This window comes from Sus scrofa, chromosome 15, assembly GCF_054392235.1.
Source record: "Sus scrofa isolate SSC_HxYL_T2T_F1_AM1 chromosome 15, Sscrofa_HxYL_maternal_Yorkshire_Landrace_v2.0, whole genome shotgun sequence".
Taxonomy (NCBI): Eukaryota; Metazoa; Chordata; class Mammalia; order Artiodactyla; family Suidae; genus Sus; species Sus scrofa.
The window spans coordinates 110351411-110379390 of record NC_139397.1 but is presented as its reverse complement, the minus strand read 5'-3'; the positions used below and the strand labels follow the sequence as shown (position 1 = coordinate 110379390).

Sequence of the window (27980 nt, the reverse complement as noted above, 5' to 3'; positions counted from 1 at the left end):
ACTGTTTATTCCTTCTTCTTGCTGAGTAGTATGTCCTTGAATGGATGTGCCACAGTTTTCTGTCCATTCATCCCAGACTATGTTCTTTTTTTTTTTTTTTTTTTTTTTTGTCTTTTTGCCATTTCTAGGGCCGCTTCTGCAACATGTGGAGGTTCCCAGGCTAGGGGTCGAATCAGAGCTGTAGCCGCCGGCCTACACCAGAGCCACAGCAACGCGGGATCCGAGCCTTGTCTGCAACCTACACCACAGCTCACGGCAATGCTGGATCCTTAACCCACTGAGCAAGGCCAGGGATCGAACTGGTAACCTCATGGTTCCTAGTTGGATTTGTTAACCACTGAGCTACGACGGGAACTCCCCCAGACTATGTTCTTAACAGGGTATTATCTTACTTCGAACATCGGAATCCAATGAGACTCAAGTCAGTCACCGGATGTTCACTGAGCATCTACTATGTGCTGAGCACAGTCCTGGGCACCAGCAGCAGAGCAGCAAAGAAAATCCCAGTTATCTTAGATGTCATAGCAAATAATTTTTTAAAAGACAATACGGTTAAATTTAAACTTTGATAGATGTGATTTTAGGGTTGTGTTTGTATAGTCATCTGAATCCAGCATTTGCATGAGTAAAAAAAGGAACATTAAAAATTTTTTTCAACATTACCTCCCGTATATACTCCTCCTGCTCTTCTTTAAGAGTCAGTTCAATGAAGATTTGTTGCAGCTTTTCATTACAATAATTAATAATGAACTGCTCAAAGCTGTTGTCCTATAGGGAGAAAAATGAAGAGAGCTTTATAAAGCATGCCATCAGAGCTCCCATGACAATGCCCCTCTAGCATCTCACTCCATGACAAACGTCACACACCATCTTGCAGACCCAGCTGCGGCTCAGTGCACAGCTCCTGGACAGAGGCTGGCACATCGCAGGCAGCCGAGAAACAATTCATGAGTCAAGTGAATGGATGAAGGATACATAAGTTATGCAGTATTTGGAGAATGAAGAATTTTAGTTGTCAAATAAGCAGCCCATACATGGTAAAAAAAAAAAAAAAAAAAAAAAAGAAAAAGAAAAAAGAAAATACATTTACTCCTAAAGGATCAGCAAAGAAACAGCAAGATTTATAACCTTTGTCACCCAAGTTCTCAGGTAAAACTCGAGCTCAAGAAAGTCTTCCTGACCTTACTTCCTACTCCCCAAACCAGAGTCACCCTCATTCTGATTCATACATACCAGCACTTTTGAAAAATCAGCTATGTGTATAGATGCATACACATGGATTGATTGGTTTCCTATTAATCTGTCTCACTAGACTGTTCATTCCTCCAAGGGCAAGGGCTGACTATATGTCTCTTGTTCACCAAGGGAAGCCCAGGCCTGCAGCGCCCTGTACCCAGCAAGTGCTCAATGTGTATTTGATAAATGAATGAATGAATGAAGTCCCTGCAAAATACAGACTGAAAATCATCTCCTAGCTAGAGAGAGTCTCTCTCCGCTCAGAAGGCTCATACATTTATCACTCTAACGAGTCTCAGAAGTTTCTTCTTCGTATTAGAGTTATTGCCTATGAAGAGCCATGCCTACATCCTATCTGAACAATCCAGGGGGCTGAATGTACTGTCGTACATATTGAGGGCACAAAATGCATGTCTGCTAGAAGAATACACTTTATCAAACACCCCATCGTCTAGAAAGAAGTAGATCTGATAACAAAAACTTGTTATTTTCACTTCTATCTCTCTTTTGAGGAGAAAGGAGATGGTGGAAGTGGGAGTGAGTGGCAATAAGATCCCACCACTGATAAAACCAGACTCCTTTCCCATTAAGGTGGCCAGTCCTGGCCTAATGGGCTATGAGGGTCCACGTGTAACCACAGAACTGAAGCTCGCTACTCCCTGTGAACACAGAGCAACTGCCTACAAATCTCTCCATAAAAGATGAGAGCAAAAGTCAGGGAGTTTTTTGGAAGGTGATCTTTCAAAATCAACTCTAGTGCAACAAGGACAAATTTTTAAATGACACGTAGGATGCAGCTTCTGACCACATGCCAGTTCTAATCACTAATGAACTAATTAATTGGGGGAAATTTTAAACTCTAAACTATAAATGACACATATAAATTATCACTGACTAATCTTTGAATGTTAAATGTAGTCAAAGATGAATTTTTTTTTTTTTAATCCTGAAGGTCCTTACTTAAAAGGCACACATTTGTTGATCCAAAATGTTCAACAAATATAGCCTTAGACACAAGGGTCATTCCCCAGTACCCTTTTTCATATAAAGTTTTAAAAATCATGTGCTCCAAAACTCAGAGCTTAATCATTTTGACTAGCAGCTGAAGTCAGTCTCATATAGATGCCTTATTATAATCAGTATAAGGCCATTTCTTTATGAGAAAGTCTGGCTTTCTCAGTTTGGTAAAATATAGCCCTATATAGTGCTATGACCCAAAATTAAAACTTACAAATAAAATAAAATTTTAGTGATTTATATGGACAGATCTTGGTTTTTTTAGGAAACAAATTCATGGAGCAAATTCTTTCTGTTATTTAACACATCTGTGCCTGTGGAGCTGTTTAAACAAAATTATGCCAAATTTTCAAATGGCGACTAAGGAGGAGAAGGGGGGGAGAGCAACTAGTGTCTGTGGACACATTAGTGGCTGTGAACAGCTGGAGGTATGCTTCCAGAACAGGACTATGAAATACACACAAGCAGATTAGAAACCAGAGGCAAAGCTTCACAATTACAACACAATCTACAGAGTAAGTTTGAGCTAAAGTAAATTTCTCCTCAATTTTTTGTAAGTGCCTGTATGAATTCTATATTTCATATCCACACACAGTTAATCAATGGCCATTTACTGCAAACTTTACACAACTGGAGAAGCTATTAACACAGGAGCATGCAACAGACCAGCACTGCAAACGGTTCATACTTACTGCATTCTGGTGCACAAAGGGACAGAGTACACAAAATGCAGTCAGTTCTTAATTTGCAATTAACTTCTAAAAGTAAACACTTACTGATAGTTATTCATTGGTGCAAATGACAGATTTCATCATCCAGGGTACAAACTTGAAATCAAGACACATGTCCTATCAACTCAAATGACAGGACCATGATACCCACATGTGGTATCGGAATTGTGGTTCTGCTACAGGTGAGAGCTATTCAGGATAAATACAGTTTGACTGAAATGAAACACCATATAATTTTCTTGAAGTCCTAAGGCTTCAGAATCTAACACTTCTAGCTCTAAATTATCAGGAAAAATAAAATGTGTCTGACACATCCACCCAAAGACTCAGGAACAGAGGCAGACAGCAGGTCACTGAAAGAGTGGAAGAGATTCAGCAAGATCCAGAGCGCTTCCCTTTTCCCACCACAGCAGCCCACCCCTGTGTTGCTCCTGCTGTGTCTCCCCTTCAAACACAAACAGGAGGGATAGGAAAGTGCTCTAGAAAAAGTTTAAGAGCAAAAACTTGACTCCGACCTCATCCTGCTGCTTAAAGGACAAAAACCAAAATCATCGGCACAATTATCAAGGCAGAAACCAGCTTACTTCCCCATAGAAATATCTAAGCATCTACCGCAAACCTACCTCACAGCCTCCAAAACATGTTGTGAATTGCCAGAGTGATTCCTTATTGCTGGAAATGAAGGCAATCGTATTGCCTATGATCAATGTTTAAGTTGTTGATATTGTCCAAATGAGGGGGAAACGAGACTTCACAAACCACAAAAAGTAAATTGCGGGAGTTCCTGTTGTGGCTCAACAGTGATGAACCTGACTAGCATCCATGAGGTCATGGTTTCAATCCCTAGCCTTGTTCAGTGGGTTAAGGATCTGGCTTTGCCATGAGCTGTGGTGTAAGTCACAGACACAGCTCGGATACTGCATTGCCATGGCTGTGGTGAAGGCCGGCGGCTATAGCTCCAATTCAACCCCTAGCTTGGGAATTTCCATATGCCACAGGTTCAACCCTGGGGGGAAAAAAAAAAAAAAAGACACAAAAGAATGCAAACATCTATGATTTTCAGAAAATTAAAACTCTGGTCACAGGTATAGCTGCAGCTTACACAAGTCCAATGCATTTCTCCATTTATACGGCCATTAAATATTCACAGGGCTTCACCACTCCTCTTTATAAAATAGCTAAACTGAGTCTAGGAATCATTACATGAAAATGAAGGCTCCAAAGCAACCTGATATCCTGGGTACTTTTAAGAACTGGGAACCTCCATCCCTGAGCCGGGCACTCTCTTGCACAGGCCAGTCCCATGAACTTAAGTCTCCCAAAGAGGAAGTAGGCAGGAGCTTGTTCCCATGAAGGACTAACCTCCTCTCCCTCCCGTTTTCTACCCATGCCCCATGCATGGAATTTTCTCCTCTGTCTAACACACATCCCTAACAGGTCTATCCTGAAAGACCAAGGGATAAAACTAAAACTTTCAGGGAACATCTTTAAACAAGTACATCCTGGATTTTCCATTAGAGAATTCCCTTAAATAAAGCTCAGAACCTTCCTCACCCTTACTGGACTGCTTTAGAAAACACAAGTAAACAGCAAGGTGCCTGGGTTCTATACCATTTCACACTATACTTATGAAGTGCAGTAAGCACTCACTATATTTAGAAGCATACAATACACCAACATTTTAAACTCTAGAGCTTCCATCAAGAATTCTAGAGTTTGAGCCCATCTTAGGATGATGGATGGGAAGGAAGAATATTATGTAGGAAATGGGGGCATTTCAAACACAAAGACGATGAGTTATTTCAGCAAAAAGCAGTGTTAGTTGCATATTTAATTGGTATTTCTCATAGTTCAACACTTCCGTTTGAGGTCAAATTTTGGATATAACAAGTTGGGAGAGGGTTCCATATTTTTTGCACAATGAAGTCTCTTGCATAATAAATGAAATAGTATATTTATCTACAAGTTATAAAAAGTTTGAATGTAACAGCACCGTTTTAGAGCAACTGAGCCACATTACTGCTTTAAAATGTGTTACTGTGCTAGCAAAGATTTAATCGGCGGAAAGCTCTTCGGCATTCTCCAATTATAACACTATTCTTACAGAAAATATATAATGTCCTTAATAACACATTTAAAAAAATCACAATGTCAAGAAATGGGCCCTCAATCAAGAACAACCTTTTTTTTTTTTTTTAAAGAACTTAAAAAAAAAAAATCCTCAAAATAAGACATAAATATTTAACATCATATATTCGCCTTCTCAGACATTTCCAAAATTGAATAGCTGGCTGAAGCTATAGAAAACTTCCCTTTAAATATATAACATTTTTTTCTCCCAGACACATACTCAAATATGGTCAATTTTAGAAAAGTAGCATTATAGTATATATATATATATCATATATATATGATATATATATATATATATCATATATATATGATATATATCATATATATATGATATATATATATATATATAGGCTTTTTGTCTTTTTAGGGCCGTACTCACAGCATATGGAGGTTCCCAGGCTAGGGTCTAATTGGAGCTGTTGTTGCCGGCCTACACCACAACCACAGCAACATGGGATCCGAGCTGCGTCTGTGACCTACGCCACAGCTCACGGCAATGCTGGATCGTTAACCCACTGAGCGAGGCCAGGGATCAAACCTGGAACCTCTGGTTCCTAGTCGGATTTGTTAACCACTGAGCCATTACGGGAACTCCCACATTCTTAGATATTTCTAAATAGGCTTTGATTTTAAAAAGTTGAAGCAAAAGCACTGATGAATAAGCATATATACATTATGAATTGTATTAATTCTCACCATTTTCATTCTAAAATCTACATGGTCTCTTTCCTCTTTAACTATAAGTTCTCTGGCATATGAAATACAAGATTAAAGGCAAAAAAAAAAAAAACTGGAACAAAAGGTTCTGCCTGTAACTAGAATCAATTTTCTTTTAAAATATTTTAGAAAACAAATCCTATAATCATGAGACAAACTTACCAGTGGGCTTATCACTGACACTCCCCCAACTATTAGAGTGTTCTATTTGAAACAACCATTGCACCCAGACTATCATATTCTAACTAGATATATGGCCACATTCAAGGTATTTCCAAGGGTAAGATGAATAAGTGCCCAATTCAAAATAACTAGCATTTTGCCTGTACAAAACTAGTTCAGTCATATGAAAAAAAAATTCAGCCACTACTGTCCTGCTTTGGTTTACAGGACACCAATAGATTTCCCCAGCAAACTACCTGTCCATTTAAGACCTACCAGATAAGTACCTAGAAAAACATTAAAGCAATTTAGATTGCCTGACATTGTTTTGAATTTAATTTCGTCATTTTTTTAAAAGAAGAACACTTACTATTTTATGGAGATGCTATAAATATTCCTCAGAAACCCTAAGGCCATGTCTTCAGTTATAAGATATCCAAACTTAGCTTTGTAGAATTGGAGTGTCTGGATTATAATTCGCTTACTCTGCAAAACCGGTTATGTTTTAACAGGATTTATAGTTAGATATTTCTCCTCAATGAATTTTTTTTTTTTTTTTTTTTTTTTTGGTCTTTGTTTAGGGCCACATCCTGCAGCATATGGAGGCTCCCAGGATAGAGGGTGAATCAGAGCTACAGCTGCCGGCCTACACCACAGCCACAGCCACGGCCACTTGGGATCTGAGCCACATTGAGACCTACACCACCACTCATGGCAACGATGGATGCTTAACCCACTGAGTGAGGCCAGGGATTGAACCTGCATCCTCATGGATACTAGTCAGGTTTGTTAACCACTGAGCCACGAGAGGAGCTCCCTCCTCAAAGAACTTTAATTTACTTCACCTTATTTTTGGAATCAGTGTTCCACTAATCTGTTTTCTAAGCTGACATCAGATCACATGCGGCCAGCAAGGCAGAGCTATTCACCCAGCTAGCACTGGAATGTTGTGCAGTCAAATCCACATGTCATCATCCCATGGTTTAATGCATCAGTTTCCCTCTTCCGTTTAGAGACAGACCAAAGTAAATGAAAGGTTTCCACCAGCTCAGCTGAAAAACATTCTCATGAGAACTGTCAGTAGGGTCAAGAGGCAGAATTAGAAACATTCCAAAAAATTTTTTTCTAGTGTCCTGTCCAATTTTTAAAGCAATGCCCAGGGCTTTCCAAAAGGCAGAACCTTAATTCCTGCAGTCAATTTTCACTGAGGAACAAAGGCAGAATTTCCTCTATACTCTTATCAGTTTATTTTCAGTTAAGCGGACAGTATCCTAGAAATTTTCATCTTTGCACTGATGTGGATTCTGAGTACTTCTCCCAAAGTCATACTCTAAGCCTTTGTACTTCAGCTTGTTGTACTTTTAGGTCCTTAATTATCTGGCTTTCTAGTGTTCAACCCTTTAAGCTTCCTGGCATTTCCATGTGTTACAATTTTTCTGAGAATTCAGAAAAATATATGATGGCAAATAGGGTATTTATGTGAATACATTAAAAGAAAAAAAGAGCTTTATAAATCTGTATCAAAAAGCAGGTAAAAGTATCTTACAAGTGCCCAACCGAAGAAAAAAAGTACCCAACCAAATCTCTACTCTACCTTCCCCTCCAAATAAGCTGATGCATAAAATAAATAAAACATATATTAGATTATTAAAAATCAAGATGCTTGGAAGATCAATCTGAGGCAGTTTAGACAGGAAAGTGGACAGAACAATTAACTCTAATGAAAACAAATCTTAATTTGCTCAAGAAATTGAGGGAAAAAACATAAAGCATTTACTGCAAGGAAATTAATTTCTAATGATTTTATGGCCATCTTAAGATTTACTATAGACATATGACTGGTTGGATGTGGCCCAGGCTGAAAGATCAGTTTCAAAAGAGATCAGTTTAAAAAAAAGGAACCTATTTGGTTTTAAGGATATTATATATACACAGATTAGGCTTAGGTCAGGATGGACGGTAGGTAAGGTGGGATGTTTTACAAAGGCCTCTTGTGCAGAGGTCAAACAGCAAGAACACCACATATACTGGGAATTTATAGTTCACTCTAAAGATCTCTGTTTGCAAGACAAGCTGGTCTCAACCTTGACTCCAACTGGAATTATCTGGGACTTTAAAATACTGCTGGTGGGAGTTCCCATTGTGGCTCAGCAGTAACAAAACTGACTTAGTATCCATGAGGACGCCAGGTTCGATCCTTGGCCCTGCTCAGTGGGTTAAGGATCCAGCATTGCCATGAACTGTAGTGTAGGTCACAGACACCTGGCATTGCTGTGGCTGTGGTGTAGGTCAGCAGCTGCAGCAGCTGCAGCTCTGATTCGACCCCTAGCCTGGAAACTTCCATATTAAAAAAAAAAAAAAAGAAGAAGGAATCTAGCTTCCTGATTAGAGCTTCCTACCAGATAGGATGTGTCCTGAGCGGCAAGAGATCCTCCATCCTCGGGCCAAGACCAAAATCCCCTTGCAGACAAGAAGCATCTCCACTTTGTTTACCACTGGCTTCTGGCTCACATCAGGCACTGTTTAAGTACTAGAGAAATGACTCCCTTGCTTATACATGGTCAAATTGCTCATGAGGTTAAACTCAGTTCCCTGAGGGCTCTGGGGGTCTCTTTTCCCATGGCTAATCAGATAATACTAGAAGACGAAGCCAAGCCAATGACCCATCTAGACACCGCTACCCTATTAAAAAAAAGCTTCCATGTACAGTGACATGACATGAAGCACATGCCCAGTGACTTAAGGATCAGTCAATTTCTTCAGGCAAAATAAAAATAAAATAAGTTTCTTCTGATTGTAGAAATATCACCGAATATGACCTTTTTTCTTCTCACTTTATAGTGAGACCTCTGCTTTTGCCCTGTTCATGAAACAGCCTAAGTAAAGGTCAGCAGTGTGCCAGGTAAGAAATCTTTTCCCTGGCCAACTGTAAAGAATGACTTTGACATTTAGGGTCCATTTAGTGGCAGTAACCTGAGGTCTTGCTAGAAAGAAACTAATTTTAGCACCATGACTGTTGCATTTACCCCAGCAATTCTCTTAATGTGCAAATCTCAAATTCTTCCCTTCCAGCAAGGGGCCGGAAGCTTTCCCTTGCTGAGTCTACTAAAGGGGCACCAACGTAAGCAGACATTGTGCCTAAAGGCAGTTCTCTAGGGGCAGCACACAGCCCAAGGGTGCCACACTCTGCCACTGGCACACAGATGAACTCCAGGAAGGTTCCCCATGATAGCCAGGAGCTTGGAACAATGATAAAGGTGCAGAAACTGAAAGCATCAGGGACTGAAAACATTTGGTTTTCTCCCCCTTAATTCCAGATATTGTCAATTACATGAGTTTGGGGAGAAAAGTGAAGAAAAGCCCAGTAGAAGGCCTTTTACTATGGACCAAGGAGGCCTAAGATTTAGGTCCTGAGTCTGCCATTTAGTAGCCATGTAACTTTGGGAAAATCATTTGACCTTCAGAGCCTCACTTCTTCTGTAAAGAAGAAATAATAACAGCAGCGACTGCATGAGGCTCTTGTGGCAATTAAATCAGACAACATATATATAATATTTACCACAATTCTTACACAGAGTCAGCCCTCAATAATTATTTACCACTAGATATTATATACAGGACATGATAAAGCAAGGAGAAGATACTACCCCCAAATCAATGTTATTAAAAAAAAAAAAGGCATTGACTAGAAAGGCCTGGCTAAGCTGCAGGGAATGCAGTGGTGTTTCCCTGTGATTCTATGAACTTAGTAATCTGGAACATGTCAAATCTTTGGGTGGTCATTCTTGGTAGGGACTGGTTGTTTAAAGGAATTCACAAATCATTAGTTGTGGAGAGAATTAAGAAAGGAGGAGTCCGATCCACTCATTATTTTCCTGAACTAAAATACCACTCCTAAAAGTGAGAATAGAGCTTTAAAAGGACTTTAAAGCAGCTTTTAAATGTCAAAGTTAACAAGAGGGTAAAGAAGAAATTCAAATATAAGTTTACAGTGTTTAAATATTTAACTTGTAACAAGCATGGAGTTTTTTCAAAAAATTTCATTATGAGCTTTAGCAGACAATTTTTTCAACCTTTGCAGCAGAATTCATATTGTGAATGAGATATGGATAAGGTCATCTAATCCAGACCCTCTCTGGATGAGATATGGATAAGGTCATCCAATCCAGACCCTCTCTGCCTGAGTCCAGCAGAGATGAAGTGACCAGCTCTGACCAGGCCACAGCCAGCACCTGCCTTTCCCATTCGTGGTTTTCTCATGGCACCATCCTACCTTAATTTCAAGCAACTTACAGATGAACAGATGACTACAGACATAATATCCATATATGTGCTGGAAATTTCCCAGTAAGAATTTTGTACCTTCAAAAGTCAAGGACTAATACAAGTAGTCTTTTTAAATAGTACTGGATCCAAAATGGTGGGTCTCTGCACTTAAAACATACACACACGTACACAAGTTTTGTTAACATCTTTATAAAGGTAATTTGTAGATTCAGAGTCACATTAATTATATTAAATGTTGTCTATAGAAAATGTGATTTAATTTCCAACCTTTCCACAGTAATAAAGAGAATACAATTTTTTTTAAAAAAGCAGCTCACCTCAAAAATTTCGAAGCCATAAATGTCCAAAACACCCATGACCTTCTTTCTTACTTTTGTTTGTGCCTGAAAAAATTGTTTCAAATTGGATGGTTAATTTAAGCATGAAATATAATACTAAAAGCAGACCAAGGAATATAATAGACTTAGAAGTTAACTGTGTTCCAGAACTAGGAGAATATAATTTAGGTTTTTTTAAACATATGAGAAAGGACATTGGTATAGGATCTTTCAGAAATTTTAATAACATATAACTTATTTAAAGAAGGCACTATTATGCCTCTGTATTAGGTGCTATATTAGATGCTTAATCATAAGAAAGAGATCACTGAATCTTACAACAGGTAGGGTCTTTCACAACCACATAGTCCAATACTCTCATTTTATTGAAGAACATATTAGTAGCTAGAGAGGTCAAGAGACCTCTTTAGCCAAGTTGTGCACAACTGGTTAGTAGATGAGACCCACCCAGGAGCCAGGGGTGCTGCCTCTCAGAGCAACTCTGCAAAGACCATTAGACTATTCATTAGTGAGGTTTCTTTTAACACACATGACAAAACAAAATAGATGGAAGGCTGACAAATTTCAATTCTATAAAGATATGCTCTTTTCAAGGAACAATCAATTGCCTAATGATAAAATTAAGACAGCTTTAACTTAATGTTTATACTCTGAATACCATTTATTACAACTGATTTATTTGGTTGCAGAGATTGAGTACCTTAATGCTTTCATTGATTCGATTTACCAACCATGAAAACAACCTGCTGTAGAGGTTTTTGGCCAGAGCATCACGGGCATAATAAGCCTATTAAAAAGAAAAAGAAAAAAACTCAGTACCCACAATTACCACAATGCTTAATATCAATAAAATAGTGAAGATTTTTAAAAAATATTGAAAGCTCTTTTATTTCAAATATCTTTTCAGAACATTTTTACTACGGTCTGGATGAACAGTCAAGTCATTAAGAAAATTAAGCAAATTGTTTATACTCAGTTACTATATACTTTTTTGCACATCCCAGGAAACTAATTCTGAATTTACAAAAGCTTTCTCCATAAAGACATTCATTTCAACGTTATGGAACCAAGAAAAATCATGGGCAACTTAGAAGTCTAACAACAAGGGCACAAGTAAAATAAATAAATAAGCACCCACTGGAAGGGCAGTTAAACAGTCATCAAAGAATGATCATTATGAAAATTAGAAAATGAAATGAAAAATGCTTGTTATATTTTATGAAAATTTAAAAATTACATATTTAATATAATGACAACATGTAGGAAACTCAAAGGAAATACATTAAAATGATTTTGATTGATGGGATCTGTATATACTTTGCTTCATTAAATCTTCTGAGTATTTTATAACAGTATAACAATATGTTGCTGAATAATACTTGGTATAATAAAAATAAAACCCTTTTATTTGCTTATCTATTTGTTTGAAAGTTGGTCATAGCTATCTGACAAAGAAGTAGAAGACATATGTGTCTCTGACCCTTAGAATGCAACGGCTGGAGAAAGCTGGGTTTGGTCAGGAGAACCTAACAGCCTTTAAATGTATTGGGTATGGAGGGTGTACAGTAAGTACTAACATATGTCTGACACCAGTGCTCTGGGGGAGCCCTGGAGGTGGGTGGCAGCAGCCCAAGAAGAAACTGGCCAGAGCTCCTGTCATGGCTCAGTGGTTAACGAACCTGACTAGTATCCCTGAGGATGGAGGTTCGATCCCTGGCCTTGCTCAGTGGGTTAAGGATCCAGCAACGCCGTGAGCTGTGGTGTAGGCCAGCAGCTACAGCTCCAATTCAACCCCTAGCCTGGAAACCTCCACATGCCATGGGTGCAGCCCTAAAAAAAAAAAAAGAAACTGGCCCCAGGGAAGGAAAGCTAGAGGTTTTGCCACTGTTCTTAACACTCTGGCCATATTGTATAATTCACTACCTATAAATAGAAAGTTGGGTATTAAAGTAAACCATTGTATTTTTATTTTATAAAGAACACAATTATTTGATTATGTGAAAACTCTTTCTCCTAAATGAAGCTTAACAACTTCACTTCCCTGGCAATGTTTTATAGCTGGAAAGAGAGGACATTTTTCCTTCATCTGATACTTCCGTGCTAATCCCAAACCGTTCTCCTTAAGTCTCAGGCAGCTACTCCAATGAAGGTTAGAAAATCTACCAAGAAGTTGGCCAAAAAATAAAGCCTGACTGTCCAATGCATAGCTTTGGGCAGGGGGTGGCAGGGGTAGAAGTGATCATTCCATAGCAGAAAATGTATGTAAAATGCTGACACAAAGAAAGAAACCTTAAATTAGACGAATACCGTTTCTTCTAGGTCTTCTTAAAATAGGTAATTTAAATGCTTAAAACAGTGCCTGGCACATAGTAAATCTATGGTGTATTTATATATGATTTTTGAAGTATCCTCGTCCTTGCTACTGCCCCATGAGCCTATATAATTCTTTCCCCTTTCTTCTTGTAAATTCAAGTTATCTTCAAACACGATTTATCTGTAAACAGATCCTATTTCATTACCATGTTATCCAGCTTTCTTTGTTGTACGCCATCTGTTTCCAAAAAACCACCATTTCAATCTGCAGTTGAACTCATAGTGACAACCTATTCTGGTAAACTGCTTTCTATTTTTTAAAGTGTCTCCACAGCCAATATTAATCTTCTTTGTTTCCTTCAAATACTTATGCCAGAGGTCTGGAGCTCAAATGCTTTCAAAGTTTGCATGATGGAAATGAGTGGGAAATGATGGGATCTGGGGGGCGGGGGCTGGAGGATGCATTCCAGGCTAAAGGCACCCAAATTCAAAATTTAAAAAGCCAGCTACCAAAACTAATGAAAAAAAAAAAAAAAAAAAACCTACCCTTTCCTCAAATTGAGCTATATAACCCCTAGGGGCTGTCAGTTTGCCACCTGTAACTTCTTGAGTCTGATTCATGCCACCTGATCTCCACAATAATTTCCTCCAAAGTAAGCACACAAAGGTTGATGCCCATTTAAGGATCACTAGCAAGAGTGTGGAAATGAGGGAAGTATCACAAGCACTGACTCGCCATCTCAGATTCTGAGCACCAATGAACAGACTACATGTTTCTGCAGCTGCATGAAGCTCATGGGGAAAAGCCCCAGGTGAAATGAGCTTCAATGATGACCAATATCAGGCGTGGCCCAGGACAGTGCATGAACAGAGACCCAGAGTTGCAAGGATGTGGGGTCCACCCTCTGGGAGCACATAGTGGAATGCAGGAGGGCAAACCAGTGAGTCAAACCATCAGGGGGCAGGTTCCAAAGAAGTCTGCAGGAGAAAAAGTTCTGGGAAGGGAGACTCAGGGGTCTTTGTGATGGAGGAAAGCTCCCTGGATGAGGTGCCAGTAGAGGACCATTTAGGTGGTGGAAGCAATCAGCAATGACACGAGCCTGAGGGACAAGCATGAGCAAAGGCCCCTGAGATAAGCCAGGTCGGGTCAGAAGACTAAGGAGTAAGGAGGGAGGAAGTGATAGAAGCTGAATGATAACTCAGCTTTGAGTTTCTAGTATTACAATGTCAGTCTTTACTTGGGGGAAAGCTCTAAATGCCTTGGGGAAAATGAGGCATAGGGCAATAAAGATGACAATGGGGCCCAGGAATTGAAGCTATGAGGAAAAGGGAATAAAACATATCACGTCTCACAGGAATCAAAGTCTTCTAGGCACTAAGATCAGTAGAAACTAATACTCTGAATGCTACAATTAAAAAAAAATTGAATAAGGAGATGAATAATTAAGGATCTCAAGCCAAATTCCTTTATGCCAAAGGTTAAAAAGATGTGGAAAAGTATTAACCCAGCAATGCAAGGTGACTCAAGCACATAAAAGAGGTATTTGGGCCTGGTTTCTGTAGAAGATGATTAAAAGGCAAAAACACACAATAAAAATAGATTAAAAAAATATATACATATGAAATATTGCTAAAGGGCCTTTTTAGACAGATGTTTTCTCATTGTATCACTATATACTTTCACAATCCCAACTCTAGCTATTGCAATGTTCTCAAAATATGATCTCTGGATGAACAATGGCAGCAGCATCACGTCTGAACTTGTTAGAAACGCAATTTCTTCGGTCCTACCACATACCTACTGAACCAAACACTCTGGGGGTGTGATCTGCAAACCATGTTTAAGAAACCCTCCAGGTGACTCTGACATAGCTCCAAGTGAGAACCACTGCTGCAGACACCCACTGTCTTGACTTCAAATGTAACCTCTGCAGCCACAACTGCTTTGAATCCTCTTCACATATCTAAAGCCACAGCCAAGCTGGATCAATCCTTTTCTGGATACATACTCCAAACCTGGCTTCTCTTACTGTTTTCTTTTTGAGATCCCCCTTTGCCCATTTTTTACACGCTAAATCCTTCAAAGACTGGCTCAGAAACCATCCTCTCCGGAAGTCCTCCTTCACCCTCTATGTTCCTACTAATGGTCTACACAGGGACTTGTGCTCTCAACACATTTTTCTTGATAAGGTTAAGTCATTCACCACCTGACTCTGAATGAGTGGGGTTGATGTGGACAGACAGGACAGCACAAGTAGTAATTCAGGAAGACAGAGAACAGTTACAGCTAGAAAAGGATTGTTACACATCAAACTTACCTATACCTAAGTATTTCCATAGCCAAAATCACTCCCCTAAATAAGAAATCAATGTTGAAAGAAAGCTAAAAGTATGTAGGCATTCTTGGGTTAGTCGGAAAGACTAATTCAGAGCTGCAGAGAGCAAGGCTATACCCACTTTATTGTCTTACAGATGCTTATGGCTACTTGCAAGGATGAGAATATAGGTGGACAAAGTAGGCCTGAGTGGGGAGAGTCCTGGATTAGTCATTAAATTCTAACCTAGATCAGCACTAACTGGTGGGAAAATGTCTAAGCCATAGAACAAAAGGGGGATCCACAAGCTGCTAGTTATCTATGCACTCATGCATCCTTGAACCAAGGAGAGAAGTAAGCAACTCAGACTCATGCCTTAGAACGACTTCATTGGTCTGAAAATGGAGGGTAGAGAAGGAACAGTAAAAAAGGCAAGGAAGCTTCTCCCATGGTCTTCTCCAACTCCATAAATGACAACTGCATTTTCCTTATTGCTTGGGCCGAAAATGCTAGGAGTCATCCTTGATGCTTCTCTTTCCTTTATATCACACATAGCAAGGCATCAGCAAATCTTGTTGCCTCTTTCAAAACATATCCAGATGTGACCACTTCCTGTTTCACTGCTACCACCTCGTTCAACAACCATCATTATCTCTGGGTTAGCACACAACTATGTACCTGCTCCCCCCATCCCACACCAACCCCCCACCAGTCACACAATCCATATGTTGAAGCCCAGTTCTCCAACATGATGGTATTCGGAGTTGGGGTCTTTAGAAGGCAATTAGATTTAGAGGTGGTCATGACGGTGGAATCCTCCCTCAGGATGGGACTGGTACTGTTATAAGGGGATGAGGACACCAAGGCTCACTCTTGCTTTCTCCCCCCTACCCCCCACCATGTGAGTAAGAAGGTAGCTGCCTATAAACCAGAAAGAGGGCCCTTATCAAGAAGTCTACCATGCCGGCACCATAATCTCAGACTTCTAACCTCCAGAACTGAGAAATAAATGTTTTTTAAGCCACTCACTCTATAATATTCTATTGTAACAGCCAAAGTGACTAAGACACGTTCCTGTCCCCTACACTGAGCTCTCCACACTGCAGCCAGAAAATGACCCCTTAAAATACAAGTCAGATCATACCACCTGTGCTCAACTCTCCAGCCATTTCCCAGCTCTCAATACCACAGAGCTCCCTTACTCTGCTCTACTTTTTTCTCTTCCCACTGCACTTAAAACCTGCTGGCTTGCTATATAAATATATTTATTAGGTCTACTGCTTTGTCTGGCTCCTCCTACCAAAATGTTAAGCTCCACAAGGGCAAGGATTCTTCATCTGTTTAGTTTACTCTGGGCCCCCAGTGCCTAGAGTGATGCCTAGAATGCAGCATGACAGTTAATAGCTTGAAAAATAAAATTTTTGTTTCCACTTGTATTAAAACACCACAGACTTTAAAAATTCCTTTCTGGACATTATGTTTCACCCACCTGAGCCACGTTCAGTGTAGTCGAAACTTTCTCTTGCTTGGCCTCAACTGTTCGGAAGCTGAAGGCTCGTTCTAGAACTGACTGATCAATGCCAGTCAGCTCGCAAATTTCTTTTAACTCTGTTGTGGGAGGAATGGACACAAAGAGTGACTACATATCTGCTGCTAATAATCATTTTCAAGGCTTACATTGTTCTTTCTAAATCATTTTCAAACTGAACAGTGTAAAATATATAAAGCAAAAGACATTAAACAGCTGTAATTATGTTTCTGCTCAGTTTCACTAGAAAGCTTTTTCAACTCAATAAAAAGCAAGTTTTACTTTCTATATTAAAAACTGGGCAGAGGTTCAAAGCAAGTTTTGCTAAACAGGGTCCGTTCTCTGCTGACTTACCATTTTTATCTTTGATCTTGCTTTCATCTAAACCATTCACTCGAGATTCAGGCTTGAACTCAATGTTCCCCAGCTTCAACACTGCCGCCACCACCTCCAAGACAGACTCAGCTTCATGATCCATGAAACCCACAATCTGCATGGCATTCTGAGGAGGAAAAAGCACCTGTTTTTCTTCCTGTAGTTCTTTATTATTATTATTATTATTATTATTTTAGCTGCACCTGCAGCATGTGCAAGTTCCTAGGCCAGGGATCAAACCTATGCCATAGTAGCAACCCAAGCCACTGTAGTGATAACACAGGCTCCTTAGCCCACTATACCACAAGGAAATTCTCATGTAGTTCTTTATTATTTTTACAAAAATAAATCATAACAGGGAGTTCTCATTGTGACTCAGCAGTAAAGAACCCGACTAGAATCCATGAAGACTTGGGTTCTATCCCTGGCCCCAATCAGCAGGTTAAGGATCTGGTGTTGCCATGAGCTGCAGTGTAGGACATAGATAAGGCTTGGGTCTGGCATTGCTGTGGCTGTAGCTGTGGCTGGAGCTGTGGCTGGAAGCTGCAGCTCCAATTCAACTTCTAGCCTGGGAACTTCCATATCCGTAGGTGCAGCCTCCCCTTACCCCCAAAAAGGTAAAAAGCAATAAATAAATAAATCATAACAGATTTGTCTATTATAACATTTTAACAAAAATAACAACAAAAAGACAAAATGTCCCAGAATAAATTTTCCAGAAGGCAAACCTATTAAGAAGACCTGATGCAGCACCAGTGGGGGGAGGGGGGGGCTCTATCTTGTTCAGTGGTTTCCACCTCTGATTCAAGAAGCCCTGGGGTGCTTCATGGGCTGTGGTAAAGGGGGGCAGATAAAGAGGATGGTAGACGGACAAGAGGCTGAGAGCAGAACCTTAGGTCCCCACTCTGATTCCAACCTTGGCAGCTCAGTGCGTGTGCGTATGTGTGTGCACATGTGTATGATTATTTTTCATAGTGGGGTTCTGTTGCTAGAAATAAAACCAAACAAAAAGCTTTCATAACCCCCTATAAAAGAACCTCCACATTTATTTTACATGGGAGAACAACTTTGGTTTGCAAAGGTGAAGTGCCTGATTCCAAGGACTATGAGTAACAAGAAATATTCACCCGGCCATAAATTTTTATTGAGTGTCAATGATTTGCCAGGCAAAGGAATTGTAGAGCTGGTCCTGAATTCAAATTTTAAAGTCATGTCCAGGAATCAACAGGTTTCCACATGAGGATGTTTATATAATTAAAAAACATAAAAATAAAGATTATTAAAAAAAAGAAATATCTTAAGAAATGCTTTTTTTTTTTGAGAATAGCCCTAAGCTTGCATGCTTGCTTACTTTACCTATCTATTTGCCTCTCTATTTACAGAGACTAGACTTCATAGCAATGGGAGTACCTTAAGGCTTTTTGTTCTTCAAAATTTCAAACATTTACAAAATTTCAGAGAGCAGGAAAAGAACCCCATGTAATTTTCATGCACCCCCAAAGATAAACTGATTCCAAGTTTGTTTTATCTATAATCCAACCTCTCCTCCCCTCCTACCCCCCCCACCCTCATTATCACAGTTGTCTCATATGGAAGTAACAGTTACCAGATTATGTCCTAACAGAAATAATTTTCCAAGTGCCCCATAAATATAGAACATAGACTACAATTTAAAATAATTTCTGGAGTTCCTGTTGTGGCTCAGCAGAAACGAATCTGACCAGCATCCATGAGGACGCACGTTTGATCCCTGGCCTTGTTCAGGGGGTCAAGGATTCAGCGTTGCTGTGAGCTGTGGTGTAGGTCGCAGGCACAGCTCTGATCTGGCATTGCTGTGGCTGTGGTGTATGCCCGTGGCTGCAGCTCTGATTTGACTCAAAGCCTGGGAACCTCCATATGCCACGGGTATGGCCCTAAAAAGACAATCAATCAATCAATCAATTAAATACAATAATTTCTCAGGGAGTCCCTGTTGTGGCTCGCAGGTTAAGAATCCAGACTGGCATCCATGAGGATGAGGGTTTGATCCTGGCCTTGTTCAGTGGGTTAAAGGATAAGGCATTGCCATGAGATGTGGTGCAGGTCACAGATGCAGCTCAGATCTGGCATTGCTATGGCTGTGGTGTAGGCCAGCAGCTGCAGCTCAGATTCAAACCCTAATCTGGGACTTCCATATTCCTCGGGTGTGGCCTTAAAAAGATAAGAAAAAAAAAAGTAAATTTCTCAGAGTTCTCTGGTGACTCAGAAGGCTGAAAATCCAGTGTTGTCATTGCTCTGGTTCAGGTCACTACTGTGGCACAGATTCAATCCCTGCCACTGGTGCAGCCAAAAAATAAAATAAAATAATTTCTAGTGAACATAAAATGCTACTCATTCTGGTTTATGCATGATTTTTCAAAAACTGTATGTAAACATGATTTTCTGTCTCAAAACTAGGTTTGACTCAACATGATAAGACAGTTTTTCACCTGTGGAGATTAACTACTGAGCTTTGGCTATAAAAAAATCTTTAGAATTTCAGTACAATATTAAAAGTCAGGAGTTCCAGTCATGGCGCAGTGGAACCACGAGGTTGCAGGTTTGATCCCCGGCCTCGTTCAGTGGGTTAAGGATCCGGCGTTGCCATGAGCTGTGGTGTAGGTCGCAGACGAGGCTTGGATCTGGCGTTGCTGCGGCTGCGGCTGTGGCTGTGGCTGTGGCTGTGGCCAGCAGCTGTAGCTCTGATTAGACCCCTAGCCTGGGAACCTCCATATGACGCAGGTGCAGCCCTAAAAAGTAAAAAAAAAAAAGTCAAACCCCAAGATAATATAGTACGGTCCTCTGATAAACAGTAAAGTCACATGCTCCATTAAAGCATAGCTTTCTCTATAACTGTATGATTTTTGAGCTAGTAAAAAAATCAATCTAATAAAAATACAAATATTCTTACGTAATTCTAAAACCTTAGGGAGCATGAGCTACACATCAAAGAAAAGCCAGAATTATTACCAATTCTGATTGAGCAATATAGTGTTAGCCATTTTTAAAGAGCAAGAAAAGGGTTACATCTTACCCTAACGGTTCTGAAATTTGCTGCATCATCCACTCCATTCACTTTGGCTGAGTCCAGACTCAGGTAGTTGTATCTGCTGAAATCTCGCTCAAGTTTAAGCTTATCTATTGAATCACACATACAAGTTGATAAGTTACTTCAAAAAAATCTAATCATGTTTAACATCTCATTTCCTTAACCCTTCAGATAAAAAGACTTTCAAACTATGCATTGAATCAAAAAGCAAAAACTGATACCCAAATATCGGTGATACCATTTTTCTAAAATCGTCTTTTTCCCTGTTGTACATACTTCATACTCTGCTTTTTTAATATCTGCTCTTATTGAGACAGGCTCTTTCCATATTTTAATAATATAAAACATCTTCAATGTACTGTTTCCTTATAACAGGCAATTTTTGCCTAGTGATTTTCCCCCTGTTGGCTATTTGGATTTTCCCCAGTTTATAATAATAAATAAAGATCAGTGATAACTGTTTTCATACAAAACATATTTTTTTTGGATTCTTTTGAATTACTTCATCAGGATATATTCCAAAAAGTGGTGCGCCTGGGCAGTAGGCCCTGATGATTTTATGACTTATTCTGCTTTGCCAATTAGTCTCCCAGGAAGAAGCCTTCACTTTGAAGTGACACCCACAAGCTCTAAGCAGATCAGTGCCTAACAACTCTGCTGGCTTTATCCTCTTCAATAACCTTTGTTAATACATGTGCAGTGAATAAATCAGTGCTGTTTCAATTTACATTTTTTAATTAGCGAGGGTGATTTTTTTCCTCCCAAGTGTGTTGACTTTCCATAGACCTTCTTGTTTGAACTATTTGTTCAACTTATCACCACTTTGCTGCTGACAACTGGATATGCTCCTGATGAACTTACATTAATTCTCTAAAACATCCAAAGTTCAGATTTTTATCTCTTGTGTCAGCTGCAAATGTCTTCCCACTATTTTTAAATTGTCACTGAGCAACTGAATTATATTCTCTCACTTTATTTTTTAAAATTGATGATGAGCCCTTCCCCCAATTTTCAGCTCTTTTTGCAAACCATCTGAGAGATGTCCCAGAATCCGTGAGGCACGACAGGGAGAGACACCACACAAAGACTGCAAGGTGGTGAACGCCAATACACCCTGTTCCTCATGTCAACCAGATGCAAGGAAAATGTTTAAGAAGAAAGAGAAGAGCGTACGGGACACACTTCTGCTTTGGAAAATGCCGCAATAATAAAAATTAAAACAGAGAATCAGGGACTTACTGAGGAGCTCTTCAGAGCCACCAGAAAGCAGCTGATAGAACACGTGGAAGTTTCTTTCACCTCTTGGCTGCTTAACGACTCGAGATTTCTCTAAAAGATCTAAACAGGAAAAGAATCAAATCATAGCACAGTATTAACTTTACTTTCCAATACACCAGATTTCTTTCTTTCCCCCATCACTTTCTTTTCCATTAAGAAAATGATTAACAGGAGTTCCCGTTGTGGCACAGTGATTAATGAATCCGACTAGGAACCATGAGGTTGCAGGTTTGATCTCTGGCCTCAATCAGTGGGTTAAGGATCCGGCATTGCCGTGAGCTGTGGTGTAGGTTGCAGACGCAGCTCGGATCCCACATTGCTGTGGCTCTGGCGTAGGCCGGTGGCTACAGCTCTGATTGGACCCCTAGCCTGGGAACCTCCATATACCTCGGGAAGCAGCCCTAGAAAAGGCAAAAAGACAAAAAAAAAGAAAAAGAAAAAGATTAACAGAAGCTCCATTGTCAGTTCTACTTTTAGGAAGAAACACAACTCTAACTAAAACCCCCAAATCAAACAAACCTGGTTCTTTTTGAGCAACAGTGAATATGCAAACTAACTTTAACAATACATTTAACAAGCTGATTACAGACAATATAACTTTCAGGATAATATTCCCTTGGTTTTATATAAGATGACATTAGGTTCTACAATATGCAGACATTCAGTTAAATATTCATTTAAGAATTATAATGGGAAGTTAGTATTTTTTGATATTTTATGCTAAGGGCTTACATGATCTCATTGAATCCTCTCTACCATTTTGTAAGGTATAATTTCACAGATGAAAAAGCTGACAGTCCAGGAGTTTAAGAAAGATTTGAAACCAGGCTATATGACCCAAGTGCAGACTCCATCATCTAGCCACAGGACTTGCTACCAGGGATAAGTGAAGCAGAGCTTCTTGATACCTTGAAGTCTTAAAGAATGAAAGGTGGTTCTTGTTTCATGGTTTCTGGTGTCATTTGACAATACACTTTCATTGATTCCAGATACTTTTTCATCCTACAAATATGATGTCTTAGCAAGTTTTCAAACTTGTAGGAAGGGAGGGAGGGAAGCAGGAAAGGAGGGAGGGATAAACGAATCAAGCAAGCCAACCAGAAAGGCGTCACTGTGGCAGTAGACAGGGGGTGGCAGGGAATACTCCTGCCTTGAGTCCTGCTGATCACTGACCAGAGATAAAAAAGAGGGTCTGGATTCTGTGGGCAAAGGCCAAACTGAGTTATAAAATTATGAATCAGTGATCCCATTATTGGGAATTAGATCCCATGAATTCTAGAGAACAGACACATTTGATTTCCAATCAGACTGAAAGTTAAACATTATCCAAAATATAAGTCAAGGAGAAAATGATGTGCCATCTCATAGGGACCTGTCATTGAACATCTTAATGTGTATTTCTGGGATCCACCACAGCATGTGGGGAGGAGTCTAGGTAGAGTTAAAGAGTGTAGATGTGATGAATGAGAAGTCCTAGGGTGCCCCAAACATACAAGGCCATTAGTAAGAATGAAGAGATGGGGAATTCCCTTCATGGCTCAGCAGTTAACAAACCTGACTAGTTTACATGATGCGGGTTTGATCCCTGGCCTCACTCAGTGGGTTAAAGATCCAGCATTGCCGTGAGCTGTGGTATAGGTCGCAGACACGGCTCAGATCCCCCGTTGCTGTGGCTGTGGTGTAGGCCTGCAGCTGTAGCTTCCACTCAACTCCTAGCCTGGGAGCCTCCAGATGCTGTGCAGCCCTAAAAAGCAAAAAAAAAGAAAAAAAGAAAAAAGAGAGAGAGAGAGAGAAGAAGAAAGAATGAAGAGATGGGTTGCTGGGACACATAAAATAAAACTGACAAAAAAGAGAAGAAAAAAATGTCAATACAAAAATTATGAGGAACAGAATGCTGCAGAGTTATCATTTTCATCCCCAGCTCTCACTTGATTTGGACGACAGCCAATGCCCTCACATCATAGGAGAATAATGAAGACTTCATATTTAGCCAAAAAAAAAAAAAAAAAAAAAGGCAGAAATTGAAAAGCACAAGTAAGGCAAGATCTAGAAAAGGATTATATAATGGTCATCATCTCTAAGGACTGGACGTTTCAATCAGTCAGTCAATCAATACTGACATCGAGAGTAGAAGACAGAATAAGAGATGGGGATAAAGGTGTGGTATGATTGTACTTATCAGGGACCAAGCTCCCATGGGGTCCTAGAAGTACCAGTTTTAGAAGAAAGAAGCCATAGTACATGGGCAGATTCTTCATTGAGAAGCTAATCCTTATAGGAAATTCCTCAGGCCTAGAAGAAAGTAACTCAACTACATGAAAATTATAATATGCTCCAGTTTACTTCATCCATTCAAACACAGATTCCGTCAATCAGTTCATTTACTGCTAGCCTGTTATGTGTTAGAACTGTCTGGGAACATTTCCAATATTGGTTGCAAATCTGAAGACCTTCTTCCCCTTGACTTATCATTGTCACACATGGTCCTGATGACTCCCACCACCCAAGCCAAGACAGCAGCTCCTCCAAGCTAGGATGCAAACACCCTTGAGAGAGAGCAAGAGGTGGGGGCGAGGAAGGCAGAATGACCTTGTGTCCACCTGTCAAAGCCTGAAAACCCCAGGCTCACCCCACAGCACAAAGAATCCTGCCGCGCCTCGCAATCCCTGGCAGCTGGGGTGCCCTCACCCCACAGGGCACCTTGATGATGATGACAAACAACTGTCTCATGGTACTTACTCAATCACACCCCAACAAGTAAAGGGTGGTGTGCAAGACATGGAATCATACCTTCCAAGCAGGTGACAGGGCCACACTGCCACAGCAACATGCTGGCTGGCCTAACATTTGGCTCTTTTGGAACAAATGCTCACACACAGTGGAGAGTTTAGAAACAGTAACAGGAGTTCCTGTCATGGCTGAGTGGTTAACGAACCCGACTAGTATCCATGAGGATGTGGATTTGATCCCTGGCCTTGCTCAGTGGGTTAAGGATCCAGCATCGCCATAAGCTGTGGTGTAGGTCGCAGACACAGCTTGGATCTGGCATTGCTGTGGCTGTGGCACAGGCCGGCAGCTACAGCTTCAATCTGACCCCTAGCCGGAGAACCTCCATTTGCTTCGGGGGCAGCCCTAAAAAGACAAAAAAAAAAAAAAAAGAAAAAAAGACACGGCAATGGCTTTAAGATTCAGCAGATAACAGCCACCAAGTTAAATAATAATATTCACTTGTACAGCATTGAAAGGAATGTTGACCAATGCACTCCTTGCACCACACATGCTGACAGGATCAGTGATCACTATCATATTCAAATTTGTTTATAAGGAAAAGGAGCAGGAGTTCCCGTCACGGCTCAGCAAGCCTGACTAGCATCCATGAGCACTCGGTTCGATCCCTGGCCTTGCTCAGTGGGTTAAGGATCCAGCGTTGCCATGAGCTGTGGGGTAAGTCACAGATGGAGTTTAGATCTAGCGTTGCTGTTGCTGTGGTATAGGCTGGTGGTTACAGCTCTGATTGGACCTCTAGCCCGGGAACCTCCATATGCCATAAGACAAAAAACAAAAACAAAACAAAAAGGGAAAAGGTACAGAGGAGAGGTACAAGGGAACTTTCATTGGCCTTCTGCTCTGCATTTAGTTATTTTTCATTGGTTATCATAGTCAGCCCTGAACTCCTCCTCTGAGGTTGGTTTTATAATCTCCATTTTGTAGATGAGAAAATGGGGCTCACATCACATTGTTCACTAAATGACAGAGCCAGAATACAAAGCTTTAGGGGACTAAGGTATCATGCTTATGCTCTTTATAATTTTCCAGCATGAAGAAGGCTAAATCCATAAACATTTGGAAGGCTTAGGATGCACTTTACATAAAATATATGACTTCACCTAAGCAACTCAATCACAAAATGAGGAACCTTTTATTACAAAGCAGTTGAGAGTTTCACCAGCTAAAGTTCCCCATCAATTATCCTGAGGCCTCCTAGCTCCTTATGGCTTTTCTTACAAGTATCTAGGTAGAAAAATAATCAGGGACAATGTTTGCCCCCAAATAATTTACTAGTCCTCAAAACCATTCCCTATTCTTTTTTATTTTTTCATATACATGTGCCAACCATAATCTAAAAGCATGAGGCCATATCAAATAATTACTCAAAGTACAGAACATAAATTCAATTCACTGTGAGGACTTGCCACATGAAGATTTTAACTTATTTAAATGCGCCCCTGAATTAAGGCAAAGCAAGACACTGGCACAGCCTTCTTTTCTGTTTTAGATGCTCCTGTCACCACTGACTAAGTCTCTGCCAACAAGATTTAATAAAGGAGCACAGGATATGTCAGGTCTTTAGTAGAGAACAGCATATAAGAGTCTCCATATATTCCAGTGCAGCTACATTCCCCTATCAAGACATAAATTTAAGCTCATATTAAATCTGATATAAATTGAAATTTTAAGGGGAGAGATAAACATATTAAGCCATTCTAATGGGGAAAATCAACAGGTAGGGAAAGAGAAACTCTGGAATCAGAATTTCCCCAATGACTCCACCCTGAGACTGTCACCTGACTATTAACAGAAGCAGACCATCATTTAGGGGCTTTCTTAGTTTTGACTAATTACCATCTAGTTCACAATGTACACATGTGCCAGGGTATGTCAAAGGACAACCCCCTCCCCAGGGCACAAGATACAAAAGAAGTAAAATGCCCATGTTTGCCCCTGCTGGAGAAGGAGGTCTTTTAATAAACCAAGGAACAAAAGGAAAAGCCATGGTTTGGAAGCACGGTAAAAATCACATTACTTTGGAACGTAACAGATGAAGGGTTAGATAACACGATCAAAGTTTCTTTACTTAATATGTAATCTCCCTTCCTGGAAAAAAAAAAAGAAATGGTCCAATTCTTGATGAAGGCTTATAGAAGAGTCAGCTTTGTCTCAGTTTTGCCAGGAAGGCCAGAATGACAATGAAAGCCCACGATGCAGACACTACCGACCCTGCTCCCCTCCACCTGCTCAAAGATACACGTTAGGAAAAAGTGTCTGAGTGGCACTGAGGGTTCTTCCAATGGATCTGTGCCCCTTCACTAAAGGGAAATGATACTGCTGGCAATAACTGAAGGTCTGCAAGCCAAGGAACTACAATCTGTCTCCCTTTGGACTTGTTTCGGATCACCATCCTTGAAGAAATGATGTCAAATGACTGCTGAGTTACTGAGCATAACTGATGGAAATTTCAGTGGAAAACTCGGATTCTGAACTAATGTTTCATACATTGGGGAATACGCTCTGATATCAACTCTGTTTTCTGGAATAGATAACATAACTGTCAAGATGGACAATTTAGCAAGTTTCACTAATGACAAGCTTTAAAGTCAAAAAGATGGGGCAAATGTCTTTTTACAAACCATGCACTGTGTACATGTTCTACAGTAAAAGAAAGCAGGGGTGAGTGCTCATCTCAGGTCTCTCGGCCAGGGTCCTACACAGATCTTGGTATATGTGCAGGTTACAGGCTTTGAGAGACCTCAGACACTTGGCATTGTGACATGACAATGTTTCCTTTACTTCCACCTCCATGTAGCATTTTCTTTTCTTTTTTTCTTTTTCTTTTTTTTTTTTTTCCCGGCCATACCCATGGTGTGCAGAAGTTCCTGGGCCAGGGATCAAACCTGAGCCACAGCAGCGACAATGCCAGATTCTTAAACCACTGTACCAGGAGGGAATGCCAGCATTTTCATTTTTAAGAAATCAACTTCAGGTTTTACTCAAAAGTCAGAATCCTGAAGTGTCAAAGTGCTAAAAACAAAACAAAAACCTCAGCCTTAAGAAGAGATTAAAAATAGACACTGTTTATCAATGAATATTCACTATGAATATTCACTAGCTGTTAAGAACTGACTTATGTACAGGTAAGGCCCCAATTTTACCTCTCTCTATATATACATATATGTGTTTATATATGTGTGTACATGTATGTATGTATACACAGTCCCAGAAAACAAAGCAAATCAAAGTTTCCTTTAGGAAATATTGTAATAGGCAGTTTTGCTCCCAATTGTACATTCACCATCAATTAAATCAAAATATGATATAAAAGGAAGAACAAAACTAAAAATCTCAAACAATTTTTTTGGCCTTTCCCCGCCACCCCAGGGCCGCTCTCGTGGTATATGGAAGTTTCCAGGCTAGGGGTCAAATTGGAGCTGCAGCTGCTGGCCTATGCCACAGCAAAGTTGGGTCCAAGCTGCTTCTGCAACCTACACCACAGCTCACGGCAACACCAGATCCTTAACCCACTGAGCAAGGCCAGGGATCAAGCCCACGTCCTCACGGTTACTAGTTGGGTTCGTTACACAACTTAAAAGAGTAAAATTATACTCCATATGCTACAAAATAGCATGAATGCTCTATACATATGGATTAAATAACATGCCATGAGATAGTCAGCACACAAATTAACTGCATCATAAATTCAAAAGA

The 27980-nt window shown here is 40.1% G+C and overlaps 1 protein-coding gene across 6 annotated transcripts in view; it reads right to left on the bottom strand.

The window, feature by feature from the left end:
- The window catches only part of MYO1B (myosin IB), a 191559-nt gene that overhangs the window by 42118 nt on the left and 121461 nt on the right, over positions 1–27980 (bottom strand). For all 6 annotated transcript variants that reach the window (XM_021075958.2, XM_021075961.2, XM_021075964.2 and 3 more), the window contains exons 8-14: positions 21459–21557; positions 20205–20308; positions 17132–17279; positions 16739–16857; positions 11322–11408; positions 10601–10666; positions 664–768 (exon numbers count right to left, since the gene is read on the bottom strand). In XM_021075958.2, coding sequence (XP_020931617.1) covers positions 664–768; positions 10601–10666; positions 11322–11408; positions 16739–16857; positions 17132–17279; positions 20205–20308; positions 21459–21557 — 728 coding nt within the window. The remainder of the gene's footprint in view (positions 1–663; positions 769–10600; positions 10667–11321; positions 11409–16738; positions 16858–17131; positions 17280–20204; positions 20309–21458; positions 21558–27980) is intronic.